General features: G+C 41.7%; 1 protein-coding gene across 2 annotated transcripts in view; it reads left to right on the forward strand.

Moving 5' to 3' along the window:
* LOC126428040 (uncharacterized) overlaps positions 1 to 19,445 on the forward strand; it is an 82,738-nt gene that overhangs the window by 37,843 nt on the left and 25,450 nt on the right. For both annotated transcript variants that reach the window (XM_050089919.1, XM_050089920.1), the window contains exon 7: positions 834 to 1,010. In XM_050089919.1, the coding sequence (XP_049945876.1) occupies positions 834 to 1,010 (177 nt within the window). The remainder of the gene's footprint in view (positions 1 to 833; positions 1,011 to 19,445) is intronic.

The raw sequence follows: 19,445 nt of genomic DNA on the forward strand, positions 1-19,445 counted from the left end.
GAGAACTAAATGGCCAGCGACTTTCGAGACCGAGTAAGAAAACCCAGGCATCCATCCAGTACTTCGATAGTTTTCGTTCTGGAGTAACATATCAGTACAAGTACAGTCAAACGTGGTGTAATTTGTTGTTAAATCAGCCATATATTGCTTTTATTACTGCAGGGGCAGTTTCTGTACATGGGCTACCACCTGTATTTAACACACTTACAGCACGGATGATTTGAAAATGGATACATTTATCTAAAACCAGTCACCATCAAGGAATAAAAAAAAGATACTTCTCAACTTATGACAAAGCTACAACCATGTATTTCAATTATAAGTCAAGTTGCAGACCTATTCTTCACCTGCAGCATGTTGCAAGTTCATAAGTGCATTTTGACCTGCAACTGTCTGGAAAATTTTGCTTGATTAAATATTACCTACCCTGCTCTGACCTTATCATCAGGCTGCTTTTCTTTCCACACAGTATAACTATCATATCAACATCTTTAGTGCCCAGAATTTGTGATCGGTCAAGTGTATTCAAAACCGGTCAAAATTAAATCTTACATTCGGATAGTGCATCATGCTCTGTGACCTAGATACAGTATTTCCAAAACAAAACAAAAAAAAAAAAAAAAAAAAAAAATGTGGTATTGTGACCTAATTCGTTTCGCAAGAATTACTTCCGGAAGGCACCCACTTAGAATGCCAAAGTCATGAAAATTGTTGGGTAGGATATGGCATGAGATTGTTAGCAGATTGTATCATATTGCTGTCTCTAATTTTTCCTGTTATGAAGATAAATAATTATCCACAGCATAAACTATGTAATTGATTGTGTTTTGCAGGACTGGTCTACCAAAATTGAGGCTGCTGAATCTAGAATTTTCATACGGCTTGGACGACGACACAGTAATTGCCATCAGCCGTGGGTGCCCTGTTTTAAGGGAACTCAATCTCAGAGGAGCTGATAAACTGTCTGATGCAGCCTTCTCTCAGGTCTACCGCCTTAAACATCTTGAAATGTAAGTAGTGTTGTTGACTTCACAATGTAGTGCAGACTGAGTAACTGACGAGAGACATTCCAAGGGTTGGGATCGATTTTTTGAAACTGAGATGTAGGTAGGGTGCCAGATATCACATTCTGCAGAATTCCCCCTGACGCATCCTCATTTGTGTGTAATAGACAAAAATCAAACAATGGAAAATCCGGGATGGAACATAACAACATTAGGAAAAGGAAAGTTGCTACTCACCATATGGCGGAGATGTGGAGTCACAGATAGGCACAACAAAAAATACCATCACAAATAAAGCTTTCGGCCAGTAAGGCCTTCATCAAAAAAACACACGCGCGCGCACACACACACACACACACACACACGACCGCCTGCGCACGCATGCTTACAGTATCAACATTTGCGTGCGTGTGTGTCATCTGTTTTTGATGAAGGCCTTACTGGCCGAAAGCTTTATTTGTGACCTTTTTTTTTTTGTTGTTGTTGTGCCTATCTGCAACTCCGCATTTCCGCTGTATGGCGAGTGGCAACTTTTCTTATCATAATATTGTAACAGACAAAAGAAAATTGTAATTTTGTGTGATGCTCTAGACTCTACAGCCTTAAATATAGCAATACTATACAGGCTAGTGGAATAGTGTAATGGTTAAACTACACTCCTCATGTGCAGAAGTTTGTAGGTTCAAATCTTGTCAAGTACTATAATTTTCTTATTATTTTTAAATTTGTATCAAAATTATTTTTATTATGGTTTTATTCAGTTAACTAGTTTAAATGTAATTTTTATTTCTAATAATTTGTCATGTCATTTTAACCATTCTTTTAACTATTTCATTTTCTTTCATTTTTTCGTTGTTTCGTTCTTTTTCCATTTGGAATGAATGTGCATGTAAATTTAATTATTTTTATTTATTATTTGAAAATGGCAATCTATTAGTAAAAACCAAGAGACGTTGTTGTTGTTGTTGTTGTTGTTGTTGTTGTGTTGTGGTCTTCAGTCCTGAGACTGGTTTGATGCAGCTCTCGATGCTACTCTATCCTGTGCAAGCTTCTTCATCTCCCAGTACCTTCTGCAACCTACATCCTTCTGAATCTGCTTGGTGTATTCATCTCTTGGTCTTCCTCTACAATTTTTACCCTCCACGCTGCCCTCCAATACTAAATTAGTGATCCCTTGATGCCTCAGAACATGTCCTACCAACCGATCCCTTCTTCTAGTCAAGTTGTGCCACAAACTTCTCTTCTCCCCAATCCTATTCAACACCTCCTAATTAGTTATGTGATCTACCCATCTAATCTTCAGTATTCTTCTATAGCACCACATTTCGAAAGCTTCTATTCTCTTCTTGTCTGAACTATTTATCGTACACGTTTCTCTTCCATACATGGCCACACTCCATACAAATACTTTCAGAAACGACTTCCTGATACTTAAATCTATACTCGATGTTAACAAATTTCTCTTCTTCAGAAACGCTTTCCTTGCCATTGCCAGTCTACATTTTATATCCTCTGTACTTCTACCATCATCAGTTATTTTGCTCCCCAAATAGCAAAACTCCTTTACTACTTCAAGTGTCTCATTTCTTAATCTAATACCCTCAACATCACCCGACTTAATTCGACTACATTCCATTATCCTCGTTTTGCTTTTGTTGATGTTCATCTTATACCCTCCCTTCAAGACACTATCTGTTCCATTCGACTGCTCTTCCAAGTCCTTTGCTGTCTCTGACGGAATTACAATGTCATCGGCGAACCTCAAAATTTTTATTTCTTCTCAATGGATTTTAATACCTACGCCGAATTTTTCTTTTGTTTCCTTCACTGCTTGCTCAATATACAGATTGAATAACATCGGGGAGAGGCTACAACCCTGTCTCACTCCCTTCCCAACCACTGCTTCCCTTTCATGCCCCTCAACTCTTTGCCATTTGGTTTCTATACAAATTGTAAATAGCCTATATTTTACCCCTGCCACCTTCAGAATTTGAAAGAGAGTATTCCAGTCAACATTGTCAAAAGCTTTCTCTAAGTCTAGAAATGCTAGAAACGTAGGTTTGCCTTTACTTAATCTAGCTTCTATGATAAGCCATAGGGTCAGTATTGCCTCACGTGTTCCAGTATTTCTACGGAATCCAAACTGATCTTCTCCAAGGTCGGCGTCTACTAGTTTTTCCACTCATCTGTAAAGAATTCGCGTTAGTATTTTGCAGCTGTGGCTTATTAAACTGATTGTTCGGTTAATTAATTTATTTATATTGATGTGCAATGGTGTCAGAAGTATATTTTTCGTTACAAGACGTGTATTTTTTTGGATGGTAATCATAATACAAATATATAAAACACAAATTCTTGTTGCGCTGTGGACTAAATGCACATAAAAGAAAGGACTGAAAGGAAAACCAAGTTCAAGCAAAACGAGAAATAGAAATAATGAATGGAATAATATGGACAAAAATGTAGGAAGATAGGACAGAAGAAATTATATCAAAGGTAATACATAATTATATTAAAATGACATGGGCAAAGATTCCAAATGAAAGAAGGATGAAAGGAAGAAAAAATTAGAGCAAATCAAAAGTTAATATAGTAATAAAAATGTTATGACAAAGGATTAGAAGTAAAAAGAAAACTTTTAAAACAATTAATTTTAATAAACAAATGAGCAAAACATTTCAATAAAAAGTAAAAAATAAGAAGTATCAAAGCACATGATGAGATTTGGATCCACAGGCTTGTGTGAGTGTGGAAAGTACTTCAGGCATCACACTGTGCCATCAGTCTGTGTACTAGCACTATTTTTAAGGCTGTAGATCATCATGTGAAGCTCAGATTTTAATTTTTTTTTCTTTTTTTCCACTCGTCACTTACAAATGAGGGTCCCCCAGGGTGAATAGCTGCAGGATGTGATACCTGGAACGCTAACTTACACAGACATATAAGAGGTTTCAGAAAGTCAGTCCCACCCTTGGGGACCTCTCCTTGTGAGTAATGAAACTATAACTTGTGAGGCAGTTGACAATTATTTGAGTCACTCGTACTCACTTCGTCAGAAAAGTTCGAGGAAAGATTTTTAAAAAAATAGAAAATTCCACTTACCAAGTAGTGATCTTAGCTCCTATCAAAGTAGTCCTCTTGGCTGTCTATACACAGTTGCCAACATTTCTGGAGAGGTCTTGGAAGGAAACAAGGAAATTTCTAACTACAAAGCTAGTAACCTCATTTATCACCGCTTGTCGGATATCTGCGAAATCTCGATACCGCTTTCCTTTCGGTCGCCTTTTCACTTACAGAAACGAGAGAAAATCGCAAGGCGTGAGGTCGGCCAAATATGGCAGATGTGGGATGCAGTGACGGAATGTCTGGCCAGATACTAATTAACAGTTGAAGCAGTACGGTGTCTGCTTTGTCGTGCAGTAAGAAGAACCGGTCCAGAGAACGCCACAAATCGGGGCGGCGACGTGGAATTGCTCGTCGCAACATTTCGAGACTTCGATGTAAGGAAATTTGCTTCACCGTTTGCTCCGGAGGTTCGTACTAATGGTGAACTGACCATTTACTATCAAAGAATGCGATCGACGCACCTCTGTCCTCGACGGTCGTCATTTGGGGCCGGTGATCCGGGACTCCACCGTTCGACGCTTTGCCATTTCGTTTGAGGGCCGTACTGGTAGCACAGACTTTTGTTCCCAACAATAATCTCTGACAGAAATCTAGGATCACGTCTGGCTCTGTCCAGTAGTTTAGCAGAAATTCTTCGCCTTTCCTCTTTCCGATCGTCTGTCTGTACGTGAGGGACGAGTTTTGCATCGAGTTTCCGCTTCCCTAAATCTTCGTCTAAAATCTCGTGACACACATCACGATTCAAATTAAGTTCTTCTTACGTTGCACACACAGTTACGTGACAGTCTTCCCGCAATAACTGCCTTACACACTCCGCATTTGCATCGGTCTGTGCTGTAGATGGACGACCAGCTCTGAGGTCGTCTCGTAGTGAGAGCAGAGGCCCTCGCAGAACCTTTAGTGCCACTCGAAAACGTGACTTCTCAAAAGTGCCACTCCTGCATGTGCTCACTTAATCACTGTGCGAGTTTCAGTAAGAGTTTTCCTGAGCTTAATACAGAACTTTGTGTTCATTCTTTGCTCACAATTGGCATTTGCGTGCGTTGCGTCATTGAAACAAATGCACCGACAATCCGAACAGTGCGTTGCTAAGCGCGGCTTTGCCCACTTATCAGTTTCCGCAGAAACACGGCCGAGGTCATTACAAAGACACACACATACCAGGTAAAAAGGAAAAAAAGAGGAAAATTTGTTCCTTTTGAGTATTGCAAACTCAGAAATAACAAATCCTCTCATGGAACTTTCTTACAAAGGGAGTGTATGTGGTGGACTGAAGCCATATTGAGAAGTGGTAAGTCGTGACATTAATTGGAAATATACTGGTGGCCATTAAAAGCGTAACACTGTGAAGGCGGCATGCGACAAACTTCAGATTCCACGAAGTGTCCTACGAGGGTTCTCTGATGAGTAATGTGTCTGAATTTTTTATTCCGTTCTGAATATCGATTGAGGTATTATATGTTACGCATGTTACTCGATGACAGATTTTCATTTGTGACTACAGTACGAATATATACATCGTAGATGCTCAAAACTTGAAAATGTCTGTGGAACCGTAGACTTTCGTTTGATTAAAGAACCTATGCCTGTGTTTGAGGCAGGATCCCCCGTTTCATTCGATGGGAGGGCCTCTGCAATGCTGTTGGAGTTTAGGGGGAATACAAAGTGGGCTGACACTTGAGTAGGAATTTGGCCTGGGTAGGTTGCGGGGGGGGGGGGGGGGGGCAGTGCTATGGATGACCGTGCACTCGTGTAAAGCCACTGGACCGTGGCATACATGTTAGATACTTAAAAAGATCGCTGGAACTGTATAGTTTAGTTTGTTTACTTTTTACCAGCAATTAACAGTTACAAGGCGCAATTACATGACAGTAGCTCAAATTTCAGTTATGATTTAATGCATTGGCCAATATTTATTCTCAAAACTGTTCCTCATTGAAAGATGATACAAATCTTAAGGAAGCCACAACATCCCACCAAACTCATTTTTAGGGGAAAAAATAAATTTAAAAACAAAAAATTGTAGCCATACTGCTATCGCTAATTGATCTCGCAGCATCCCTCGACTCGGCACAAAATGGCAGCACTGGACACGGGAGTGGCTCGTGCTCATCTCTTCAGATGAGTCCCACTTCTGCCTGCAGCACACGACAGATGTGAGGGGATGAACTGGGCATCTGCCATTCTCCATTGAGCGATAATTGAGAACTCGGTACGTTACCGAATTATACCTTTGCCGTTCACAAATTAAGTACAAACAAATCATCATTAAATTCTCAATTGTAACAGATAGAGAGCAGTATGTCATCCTGTATGGGGTGACTACAACTGAAACAAGCGTAACTTCAGGTGTGCCCCAGTGCAGCATAATAGGTCCGCTGCTTTTTACGATTTACGTAAACGATCTGGTTGACGGTACTGACAGTGGCATTAGACTGTTCGCCGATGATGCTGTAGTCTACAGGAAAGTAGTACCACACAAAAGTTGTGAATGAATCAATGAGGATTTGCAGAAAATAAATGTGTGGTGTAATGACTGGCAGTTATCTCTCAATATTAGTAAGTGTAACCTACTGCATATAACAAGACAAAAATCCCCATTAATGTAAGAGTACAAAAACCAATCTTCACCGAGGATGTAGACCGTATATTATTACCACCAACTTTCAAATCGCTTAATGATCACCGTTCAAAGATAAGGGAAATTGGAGCTTGAACTGAGGCGTTTGGACATTCATTTTTACCTCGTGCGATGCCCGAGTGGAACAGAGGGGCGGAAATACGACTTTGGCGCGAATTGTGCCCTCCGCCACACACCGCTTGGTGGCTAGCAGAGTATATATATGTAGATATGTAAATGTAGAATTGTTTACACAAAAAGATCTGAAATGTCTGACAGGTTTCGAAAAGAGAGTGAAACAGTCATTTGTCCCAGTGTCCCGGGTGCTTTACGTCGGCCTCTACAGCTTCAATGACGTGTATGCCTTCTCTGCCCGACACCTATGCGACGTTCTTCTTATAAGTCTACAGAAGTGACCCTGTGGTATCCGTTCCCATTCTTCAGTGAGAGCCCACGAGAGTTCGTGGGAATTCTGTGGAAGGACAAGACAATCGCAAACACGTCTGTCGAGCCTGTCCCACATACGCACTGTGGGATTTAAGTGTGGACTCGACGCTGGCCAGTCTGTTACTTCAGTGTCCGGGCTTCCCAAAACATTCCTGCTGACATTCACCACGTGAGCCCTGGCATTAGAAGAAATTCAGGGTCACCGTGGTGTGCAGCAGCCGTCACACGGTCTGACAGGACGTGTTCGACATACTGTCTGGCTGTAAGGTGACCCTCGAGGACGACGAGATCTGTACGGCTGTCGACGCTGGAGTCTCCCTGTGACATTACAGAACAATGGAAATCACTCGGTATCCTGGGCAACATTTGGCGGGTACCGCTCACCACGCATCTCCGCACACAGATGCGGCCGTCACCTCGGGTCAGACGGTATACGGATTTGTCTGCGAATAACACAGTTTGCCAGTGGATGTGGGAATGGCACAACTGAAGGCCAGCTGTGATATTTTGTGTCAGTTGGGATACTCGAACAGGAACTCTAGATCGTACGGCACTTTCTCGTAACTTTTTCGTTACTGTCTGATCGGGCACAGTGGCTCCAATGTCCTTTCTGAGATCATCGTACAGTACTGTATGACAGGAGAATGCAGAGGTGACCAGATATCAGTCTTTATGTGGGCTGTAATGTGTCGGCAACCTTCTCCACTCACCTTTCTACTGACCTGACTCCCTGGAGTAGGTCTACAACCTGTGGATGACACATGGAGAGGCATTGGCATCTACAGTAATACAACCGAAAATCAATCCTTTCCGCATCTAAGAGACCACTCTTACAACTCGCTCTGCTTTAAGATATTTTACTGCATGTTCTCGATTGAATAAGGCATCAAAAACTGACAACTACCGTGCATGTATCTCACTAGGAAACTCTGGGACAGCGGCACTCGCTTCCTTTTGAGGTGCCACCTGACACTGTAATGTGTAACATGCCTTATGTGGGGTAAACAGCTCAAATCGTCAGCTACATTGAAAGCAAAGATCTCGAGCCGTGCAATAAGACCACAAGTGCCACCTGTAACAAAATGGATTTAACATACCGGACATTGAGACGTGTTCCCCTAATTCTTTTGAACAGTTTGTAAACTGGAATTATTTTTTATTATCTTATTTAGGCTACAGTAAAATTCCTACACGTGAACTTACTTTTTCCGTATAGTCTCCTGAATAGAAAACACACTTTTCCCAGTAGATAGGCAGTTTCTCTATCCTTTTTCGTAAACCGAACGTGGCTGTGACAGCAGCCACGTGCGCACAAACAGTTCGACAGCCCCATCGTCGTATGATCTGTGTTCTCCGACCGAACAAATGAAAATGGTAGGGCAATTAGTCCAGACTTTAGGGAGGATGTTCTAGTGAGATCCACAATAATTCCTGAATTTTTTGTCGACTGGGCAAATGTGTCGAGCTGAGTTTTGCCACAAAGCACGGGAAAGGCAAATCTTTCCTGACATTTTTGTTCGCTCCAAAAGTTGGCAATGGTATGCACTGTTCACAGTATAATATTTTTGGAGAAAATCAGTGAGAACTCCTTTAAAATTAAAAAAAGACTATTGTGAGAATCTTATATATATTTTTTTTTTTTTTTTGCTATTGTGTGTGGGTGTTTTTTTTTTTTTTTTTACAATTTCAGGGTGCAACGGTGCACCCATGATTCATCACAGGTCACAATCTGTTGCAAAAAATGTTCCCCTTTGGTTTCACAGCATGTCCGTAGCCATTTGCATACTTCGAGATGATGATTATGCTCTGCGATGAAGAGACGAGGCACCCGTCTTGCGGACACTTTGTCAGTAATGATCGTAGCTTACGCCAACTTAAGTAGCAATTTTAGTGTCTGTTATTTGGTGACTGTCTTCAGTAAGCTAACTAAGGATGTGAATATTCTCCTCACTTATGCTGGTCCCCAGTTGGTCTCAGTGAGCTGCAATCTTGACTGTGTGTTGTCCTCGTAAAGGCTGTTTGTGCCATGCGTACACTTGAGTCTTTCTCAGAGTGTTGTCCCTGAACCGTGCCGCAAGCTGTTCCAAAATTTCATGAAATGTATTCGCAGTTGTATGGACAAGCGTCAGTTGTACAGTCGATTGACGATAATGAAAATTCCTGCCGGACCGGGACACGAACCCCGATTTCCCGCTTATCGCAAGCGGTTGCCTAATCTTTAGGCTGCACGAGCACACTCTGTGGCCGGCCCAAAACTTCCATAAGTTGTCAACCGTATGTTGACTATCTGTACTTGTATATTCATTACGTGTATTCCCAAAGAGTGGAGACATTTTAATTGAAAGTCACTTATCTGGTTTTGGTGAATTAACACAGTATTGCAGTGCCTGTGTTGTTCAGAAGTGTGATGCAATGTTCCCTCGAACGTGCGCCCACGTCAGAAGAAACAGGTACGCTGGTGACTACAGATGTTATGAAATACACGAAATGTACTCTCAGTTTGGAATATGGGAAACAGTCTGCTGCATAGTGGCATGACGATAGTAAAAATTTGCGCCAGACTGGGACTCAAACCAATGTTCCCCTGTACAGGAATATACCGTATTTACTCGAATCTAAGCCGCACTTTTTTTCCGGTTTTCGTAATCCAAAAAACCGCCTGCGGCTTAGAATAGAGTGCAAAGTAAGCGGAAGTTCTTAAAAATGTTGGTAGGTGCCGCCACAACTAACTTCTGCCGTCGAATATATGTAGCGCTACACAGGCATGCTTTGCAGGCACAAAGATAAATACTGGCACCAAAACCTCTGCATCAGTAAATAACTTTAAAAAAAAGGTGGACGACGAGCTCGTTTCTCCGCCCCGAGTTTCGACCACTGCATTTTCAAACATTATCCAACGAAGTAAATACAAATTCCGTATTGTTCATCTTCGAATGTAGCAGCATTTCAATTTACTACGAAAATCCGAGTGGCAAGACTTTGGGGTGTTTGGCAATATGGCCAACTCTACGTTCTGAATTTTTTCCTACCTGTGCGAAGAGATGGTTGCTGATAGGAACTTTTATGAATTGTGAATCACATGCAGTATTCTCTTCACCATAAGAATAATACGAATATAATTATTTTGCCATGTATCCTTTCGTGTTTGCTGCTATCTCATTTGAATCCTGCCTGGCTTATAAACTACGAAACTAGAGTGAGACAATAGCAAACGCGGAATAATATACATATCATCTCATGTTTATATTCGTATTATTCTTATGCCTGTTAGTGATACGGTCAGAAATTAAGCACGGCTATTGACTAGATTTTTAAATCTAAGATGACTAATTACTGTGCAGAATGTAATGTAATGTACTAAAGCGGCGTCTGCAAAGATTTTCAAATGGGGAAAAATTTTCGCTAAACTCTCGTTCAGAACATCTTCTATCATACGCCGTCTATTATTTGGTTCTTGTTGATCATTATCAAAGAAAGCAGCAATGTAAGCAAGAACAAACAGCAGTCTCTTGCCATTATGTCGCTTATGAGACAATTCCTATCTTTTTTTAACAGTAAGCGGCGGTAGCGCGCACAAAAGCAAGCCATGCCCCGAGCGGCGAAAGGCCGTTAACACTCATTATCAGAATGCGACAAACAGTGCATGACACAGTACAGTAATGCATTTTCAGCTTAGAGTGACGTAAACACCTATAACAAAGAGAACGGCACTTATCAGATCAAAGAAAAATGAGCAATCAATTCGAACCAGACGAAGCACGTGAAAAAAGGAAGGGTACCTGTATAAATAACGGACGGAGCGCCTGACGCATAGCAATGGCTACCTGGTAAACTGCCAAGCTTACGACTGGAATCAAACTACTGTAGCTGTACCGTCATTCATTTGATCTAAATTGTGTCTCCTATTACAATGGACCAACTTTGTTTCAATTTGGAGGTGGCGGCCTAAAACTTTTCTCTCCCCTTGAATTTAGAGTCTCAAATTTCAGGTGCGGCTTAGATTCGGGAAAATTATTTTTCCTTGATTTCGAGTCTCATTTTTCAGGTGCGGCTTAGATTCGAATGCGGCTTAGATTCAAGTAAATACGGTACGTAATGAATATAAGAGTGGAGGTCATAGACACACGGTTGACGACATACAAAAGTTTGGGTCTGACAGTGGAGTGTGCTCGGATAGCCTAACGGTAAGGCGACAGCTCGCGATAAGTGGGATATTCGGGTTCGAGTCCCAGTCGAGCACAAATTTTCATTTCTGTCATACCATTTCTACAGGTGACAGTTGCCCCTATCTGCACTGCAAATACATTTCACATATTTCATAATGGCTGTAGTAACCGCAGTGCCTGTTCCTTCGGAGGAGCGTGCTCGTACGAAGGAACATAGCACAGGACTTCTGAACAACAGAGACACTGAAATACCTCATTTCAAAATTTCGGACTGTTTTACACCCCATGTTGTGAGAAACTCAATTATAAGGCTTCACGTAACAGATAACTTACCTCTTGCTCTGTCATCGTGATTTTGACTAAAGAAATGTTCTAGCAGTGGACAACAATCACTGAAAATGAAAGCAACAATGTGCAGAGATAGTGCCGCAACGTTTTTGCGAAAAGATGTGTAAAACAAATTCTGCTTCGTATTTGATTCACCCTCGTACCTGCTCTGACACGCGGAGCAGAATGAACGTTGTCGGGTTGTGACTATCGTTGACATATGGATTCGGCTCCCAGTGTGATGCTATGAGTTTCACTGCCTACACAACAGGATCAAGTTTGCATAGAAAAACGTATAATTCAGACAGCAGGTGTTACATTTCTGACGTGTTAAGGCCGGTGGCTGTCACGTATCCGTTGAAGTCTCCTTGGCAATATCTCTGAGCAAAACGGTGCAAAATCTGAATTCTCTAGATTTGCCACCCGAAACATCTGGTAACGGACTGCTGAGACGGTTGCACTCCGCTACAACAGTTGATACTCTGGGATAGAGTTTTAGCTGGAGTGATGCAGCCACAGATACTAGAACACACAGTAGGGATCACGAGCTGTACGTGCAGTAGCAAGCTGTGTTGCTGACGTCAGAGTGAACCCGACCGGGAGCGTGCAATTGCCATAACGTATTTTGTTGTAATTGCAGTTGCGAATGAAACTGAGGTTATTTACGGATGTGTGATTTTTTTATTAGTGACTACTGATTGGGCTCAGTTATGCTGTAATTATCAGTGTATTGAGTGATTTTTACAATGAGTTTTCAAGTGAAAACTAATGATTTGCCATGTGATCGCCAGTTGTACTAGCCGTAGCACACAAGTTAGTTAGGATTGAAGTTCATATATTTCCTAAAAATGATAAGATGAAATGAAAATGGGTAAATGCTTGTAAATGTGCAGATTCGTTTTCAGTTGAAAAGTGAACTGTTGAAAATCGCTTCAGAACACAAGATGAAGACTGATGCTATTCCTACTCTAAATTTACCATCCTCCATTATGATTTAGGGAGTAATAATGAGCCTAACAATGTGGGAAATAGTCAGGTACAAAACAAAGTTACCGTGAAGAAGTAAATGATATTTTAGAGGAAAATATACTACCATGTAATGAAGAAATTACTACTAGACAAAACGTTAATTGTGAAAACGAAAACTGCTGTAAATGCAACAGTGCAAATTTATGCCAACAATTAGAAATTACAGAATCAGAAAGAAAAGATCTTCGGCAAAACAATGCAGATTTAGAGGTTCTTTTCTCTTTATGTGGGGCTTGAGTTATGTGAAATTAAAACATATTCAAAAAGTGATTCAAGGCTTTTTTTTCTGACTCTCAACAAGAAGTGTTTATGAAAGGACAGCATCTATTTGGTCATCTGAAGATATTGCAAAAGACTGTGACTTTACACTGTCAGTCTTACAAAGTGTTATCTTTTGTCTGGGACGTACAGAAATATCCTGTTTCTATTAAAGTAACTATTAAAAAGAAGACTCGGGCAATTTAATGTGTCACAGGTTTTATTGATTTAAACCTTGGTGTTTTGAAAACTCAAAAGTTATTAAAACAATTTGAAAAAGACAAAGTTCGGAGGATTTATGCTAACATTTCATCGACTATAGAGAAAAAAATAGTCTAACTAATATAAAACTTGATGATGATGATGATGATGATGATAACTAACTACAACAACAACAACAACGTACACTAAAACCTGGAAAATGTTGACTACATTTGTACTTGTGTATGAGTTATACCTGTGTGTGCTGTCTGCGTATGTGCTTCAGTGCAGTGTGATGTGGCAGGAGGGTTCTCGGTGATTTCGAACAGTAGAGACTATCTGGTCCTACATTTGTAACCCCGCTGTCGTGTTTTGCTCGTGCCAGTTTGTGCTAAATGTCGTCCTTGGATACGCGACAGCAAAATGTGCTGGCAGCCTCTCTCCTCTAGGCAGTGCTTTCGAAAAAGGATGGCTATCGCGATCCTGAATTGACATTGAATTTAGCATCTCCAAAAGTTAAGAACAAGAAGTAGTTCATTAGAGGCTGAAAATGATGACAGTTCGTAAGTCGAGTGACAAGTGCTTACCAGTGCCCAGAGAGAAATACATTTGCTGTGCTCCAGCCAGCTCCTCCGAGATTTTTGTTCACAGGAAACAGTTGAGAAATATGTGGTTAGACTTCATAGATGAACAAAAAATAAAAAATGACTTATAGTTTCAGACGTGTTAGGTGAAGTTAAGTGCACGAGTATTGTCAGGATTTTATTATTAATGATTTTCAAAATTTTGTAACTCATTATTTTGAGCTTTAAAAGCTGTCTTATGTGTCTATATGTAATGTCATTCATTGCAGGATGGTTTTTGTTAATTAAAAAAAAATTTTTTTGGAATATAATTTGGAAAAAAAGATCACAAAGTTAGGGGGTTAAAAAAGGCCTCGAAGGGTTGATGATTTCTGTCAGATGAGGGTGTGCAGAGGCAGTTGCAGATGTCTTCGAGAAGCGGAACACAGTGTTTTATCAAACGGGTTTCTTCAACCTAGTGCTTTTGTGGTATTATTGCATCAGCGCTCAAGGCAATTTTGCCCAATTGTCATACCAATTCTGGACAGTACAGCTTCGTATAATTTCCCAGGAAAGTGAAAATACAGAGGAAGAAACTTGTCTTATTTTCAGGTTTCTTCTGATAATGGAGCTCCTACAACAAATCAGATCTCTCTGCATCTCCATCTCTGCATCTGAATCGCTACTTCACAGGCCACCTTGGTGTGTGGTGGAGCATATGTCTGGTACAACTATCATTTAGTTAGTATTTGTCAGAATGTCTATAAACAAATAGTTCCCAGAATTACATTTCATTCAGAGTATTTCTCATACATAAAAGAAAAGTAAATACAGAGGGCAGTTTTTATGTTGTGGACATATTAACTCAATAAACCCTTATTCATAATGATTACTGTTACACCCCCTCCCTCTCTCCCCCCTCCCTCTCTCCCCCCTCCCTCTCTCCCCCCTCTCCCTCTCCCCCCTCCCCCTCTCCCCCCTCCCCCTCTCCCCCTCTCCCCCCTCCCCCTCTCCCCCTCCCCCTCTCCCCCCTCCCCCTCTCCCCCTCCCTCTCTCCCCCCTCCCTCTCTCCCCCCTCCCTCTCTCCCCCCTCCCCCCGCCCCTCCCCCCGCCCCTCCCCCCGCCCCTCCCCCTCTCTCCCCCTCCCCTCCCCCCTCTCCGTCTCCCCTCCCCCTCTCTCCCCCTCCCCTCCCCCTCTCTCCCCCGCTGCTCCCCCACCCCTCCCCTCCTCTCTCTCTCTCCCCCCCCCCAAAAATTTCTGTACCTTTCCCCCATAATTGTGCTATAACTATCTTGACACTAAAGCAATTAAAAATTTATCCTTGTACACCTTTACCAACAGGTCATAAGTTAATGCCTTTAAATCTCTCAAGACAAAAAACTACCAGTTTGAGATAAGACCTCTAGGACAATGAAATTTCACATACATATTGCATAAGAGTTTTGTATGTACTCGAGTACAGATTGGTGTAAAAATACTGTGAACTTCTGGAATTTCTCTAGTAGTGTGTGTATATTGGAGTGGGGGGGGGGGGGGGGGCATGTGAAGTGCAAGTATACATTTTTAATTCGGTGCTGCCAATATGAGAATTAATTTAAATTGTGTTCTGCACTTGGTACCTAGCTCCTAACTACTTAAAACTGGCGGGAAACTTCCTGGCAAAGGAAAACTGTGCACTGGACCGGGACTCGAACCGGGTACCTTTGGCTTTTGAGACGAGTGCTGTACCGACTGAGCTCTCCGAGCCCAGCACGTGACCCTGCTTCAGAGCTTTACGGCCACAATTACCTTTCTCCTACTTTCCAGTTTTCACATTTTCAGCCTGCCAGAAAGTTTCTACTTGGTGCACACTCCACTGCAGAGTGATAATTCTTTCTGGAAGTAATTCCCCAGGCTGTGGCTAAGCCATTACTCCACAATTTCCCCCACCCCCCCACCCCCACCCCCACCCCTCAAGATGCAAGGCGAGTTAGAAAAGTAAGTGTTCCGTGACTATAACAGGCTGTGATTTTTTATTTCTTGTGGGTTGACAACACTTGAATGGCAGAGGCGGATCCCCTGATCAGAGCGGGGATTGCAGGAACACAAAACTATGTAAACTCGTGTTGTTGTGTCCAGTTGTGTAAAAGATGTTTGTGAGAAATCCTGCCAGATGTGAGCCACATGCCATGATCCGCTTCGTAGTCACAAAAGGAATAATGGCGACTGAAATTTTTTTGATAATAAAAGCAGTTTACAGCAAAGGTGTACAGAACAAAGAGTCCAAGAATCGCTGTTTCGAGTGATGAGTTGGTCCAAAAATTATGGAAACTGTACATAAAGATTACCAGTTCACACCTGATGAAATTTCTGCAATGTTTCTACAACTCCCCAGAACTCTCTTATACGAAACAATCACAGAGGTGCTGGGATACCAGAAACTGTGTGCAAGATGGGTCCCAAAACAGCTGACAGAGCAGCACTAGATAAGTCGGGTCAGTAGCGACCGCGAATTTCTCGAGCGACTCGCATCGGAAGGTGAGGATTTTCTGAGATCTGTTGTGACTGGAGATGAAATTTGGGTGGCTCATTACTCACCTGAGATAAAAAGACAGTCATCACAGTGGCATCACACCAATGCCCCATCTGCCAAAAAATTCAAAACCACACTTTTGGGCAAAAGAATCGAGGCCCCAGTGTTTTGGGAGTGGGAGGGCATTATTTTGGTCAAACATCCGCCTCAGAGTGAGACCGTCAGTGCACAAAGATATTGTGAGACCATGTTGTTGTTGTTGTTGTTGTTGTTGTGGTCTTCAGTCCTGAGACTGGTTTGATGCAGCTCTCCATGCTACTCTATCCTGTGCAAGCTTCTTCATCTCCCAGTACCTACTGCAGCCTACATCCTTCTGAATCTGCTTAGTGTATTCGTCTCTTGGTCTCCCTCTACGATTTTTACCCTCCATACTGCCCTCCAGTACTAAATTGGTGATCCCTCGATGCCTCAGAACATGTCCTACCAACTGATCCCTTCTTCTAGTCAAGTTGTACCACAAACTTCTCTTCTCCCCAATTCTATTCAGTACCTCCTCATTAGTTATGTGATCTACCCATCTAATCTTCAGCATTCTTCTCTAGCACCACATTTTGAAAACTTCTATTCTCTTCTTGTCTAAACCATTTATCGTATACGTTTATCTTCCATACATGGCTACACTCCATACAAATACTTTCAGAAACGCCTTCCTGACACTTAAATCTGTACTCTGTTAACAAATTCCTTTTCTTCAGAAACACTTTCCTTGCCATTGCCAGTCTACATTTTATATCCTCTCTACTTCGACCATCATCAGTTATTTTGCTCCCCAAATAGCAAAAATCCTTTACAACTTTAAATGTCTCATTTCTTAATCTAATTCCCTAAGCATCACCCGACTTAATTTGACTACATTCCATTATCCTCATTTTGCTTTTGTTGATGTTCATCTTATATCCTCCTTTCAAGACACTGTCCATTCCATTCAACTGCTTTTTCAAGTCCTTTGCTGTCTCTGATGGAATTACAATGTCTTCGGCGAACCTCAAAGTTTTTATTTCTTCTCCGTGGATTTTAATACCTACTCCAAACTTTTCTTTTCTTTCCTTTACTGCTTGCTCAATATACAGATTGAATAACATAGGGGAGAGGCTACAACCCTGTCTCACTCCCTTCCCAACCACTGCTTCCCTTTCACGTCCCTCGACTCTTATAACTGCCATCTGGTTTTAGTACAAATTGTAAATAGCCTTTCGCTCCCTGTATTTTACCCCTGCCACCTTTAGAATTTGAAAGAGAGTATTCCAGTCAACATTGTCAAAAGCTTTCTCTAAGTCTACAAATGCTAGAAACGTCGCAAAACAAGAAGAGGGGAATGCTGAGGAGAGGAGTGTGCTCATTGCACGACAACACCCACCTTCGCGCAGCCTTAGCCACCGAGGCTGTCTTGGACTTATTTGAGTGAGATGTTTCGAACCACCCCCATATTCCCCTGACTTGGCACTTTCAGATTATCACCTTTTCACCTCTGTGGAAGCACGCGAGTGGAACTAAATTTTGAACCGACCAGCAGCAGGTGCAGAAAGATGCTCTGAAGTAGGGTAAGGAGGTAGCAGGAGAGTTCTTCGAGGAGTGTGTAAAGAAGCTTGTGCCGTGGCTCACCACGTTCATTGAACAGGATGACGATTATGTAGAAAAATAGTCAACAGATGTATTGACAATATTCCGTAATTTTTTTCAAATACACTATTTATTAAAAAAAAAAACCTTAGTATATTTAAATGTGCCTCGTATGTGAGAGAACTTCTGTAAGGTTCGGAAGTCAGGAGAATCTGTAGTGGCAGAAGTAAAGCTGTGAGGTCGAGTCACAAGTCGTACTCGGGTAGCTCAATCGGTAGCTGCAGAAGGCAATGTTCACAGGTTCGTGGCCCTGTCCCGGCACAAAGTTTTAATCTGCCAGGAAGTTTCAGGTGTTTAAATGTTTGATTTAGTCATAGCTGCATCATTTTCATTGCGGAATAGGGGGCAGTGATATGCGATACAACTCAGGTACTGTTTCATTGACTTTTACATTTACTTATTTATTTTTAATGTTGTATTGAGTACAGCTTTAACTTTTCTTACAGTAAGAGAGTGGTTTACTTACAGTATTCATTCTTTCCCACTGTGCTATCGAGGACTTGCAAATTGAGAATTATATCCAGATATTTAGGCTGTTTATATGTATAGTATAACTTTAATGCTTCAAATTGAGACACAGTTGTTTTCCTTGCTTCAGAGCCTTCCCTTTTGTGTAAGGTATTGTTATTGTGAGTCCCGTACCATCTGTTGTGACACTTATTAAGTATGAGCATATGTGTCATTTTCTCCCATCTGTGTTACGAGGACCATTTCAAAAGTTGTGCGCACTATGCACTCACGACCGTTAGAGTGGCATAATAGAGTTGGAAATTTGTGTCAGTTGGGAACGAGACTTCACACCTGAAGGTCATACGTGTGAGTAATTCCGTTTAATGGAAGTTGAGACAGGGTCAGGTTAAATTACATCTACATCTACATCTCCATTTATACTCCACAAGCCACCCAACGGTGTGTGGCAGAGGGCACTTTACATGCCACTGTAATTGCCTCCCTTTCTGTTCCAGTCGCGTATGATTCGCGGGAAGAACGACTGCCGGAAAGCCGCTGTGCGCGCTCGACTCTCTCTAATTTTACATTCGTGATCTCCTCAGGAGGTATAAGTAGCGGGAAGCAATATATTCGATACCTCATCCAGAAACGCACCCTCTCGAAACCTGGACAGCAAGCTACACCGCGATGCAGAGCGCCTCTCTTGCAGAGTCTGCCACTTGAGTTTGCTGAACATCTACGTAACACTATCACGCTTACCAAACAACCCTATGACGAAACACGCCGCTCTTCTTTGGATCTTCTCTATATCCCCTGTCAGCCCGACCTGGTACGGATCGCACACTGATGAGCAATACTCAAGTATAGGTCGAAGCCACCTCCTTTGTTGATGGACTACATTTTCTAAGGACTCTCCCAATGAATCTCAGCCTGGTATCCGCCTTACCAACAATTAATTTTATATGATCATTCCACTTCAAATCGTTCCGTACGCATACTCCCAGATATTTTACAGAAGTAACTGCTACCAGTGTTTGTTCCGCTATCATATAATCATACAA

Source organism: Schistocerca serialis, chromosome 12 (assembly GCF_023864345.2).
Source record: "Schistocerca serialis cubense isolate TAMUIC-IGC-003099 chromosome 12, iqSchSeri2.2, whole genome shotgun sequence".
In the NCBI taxonomy this organism is placed as follows: Eukaryota; Metazoa; Arthropoda; class Insecta; order Orthoptera; family Acrididae; genus Schistocerca; species Schistocerca serialis.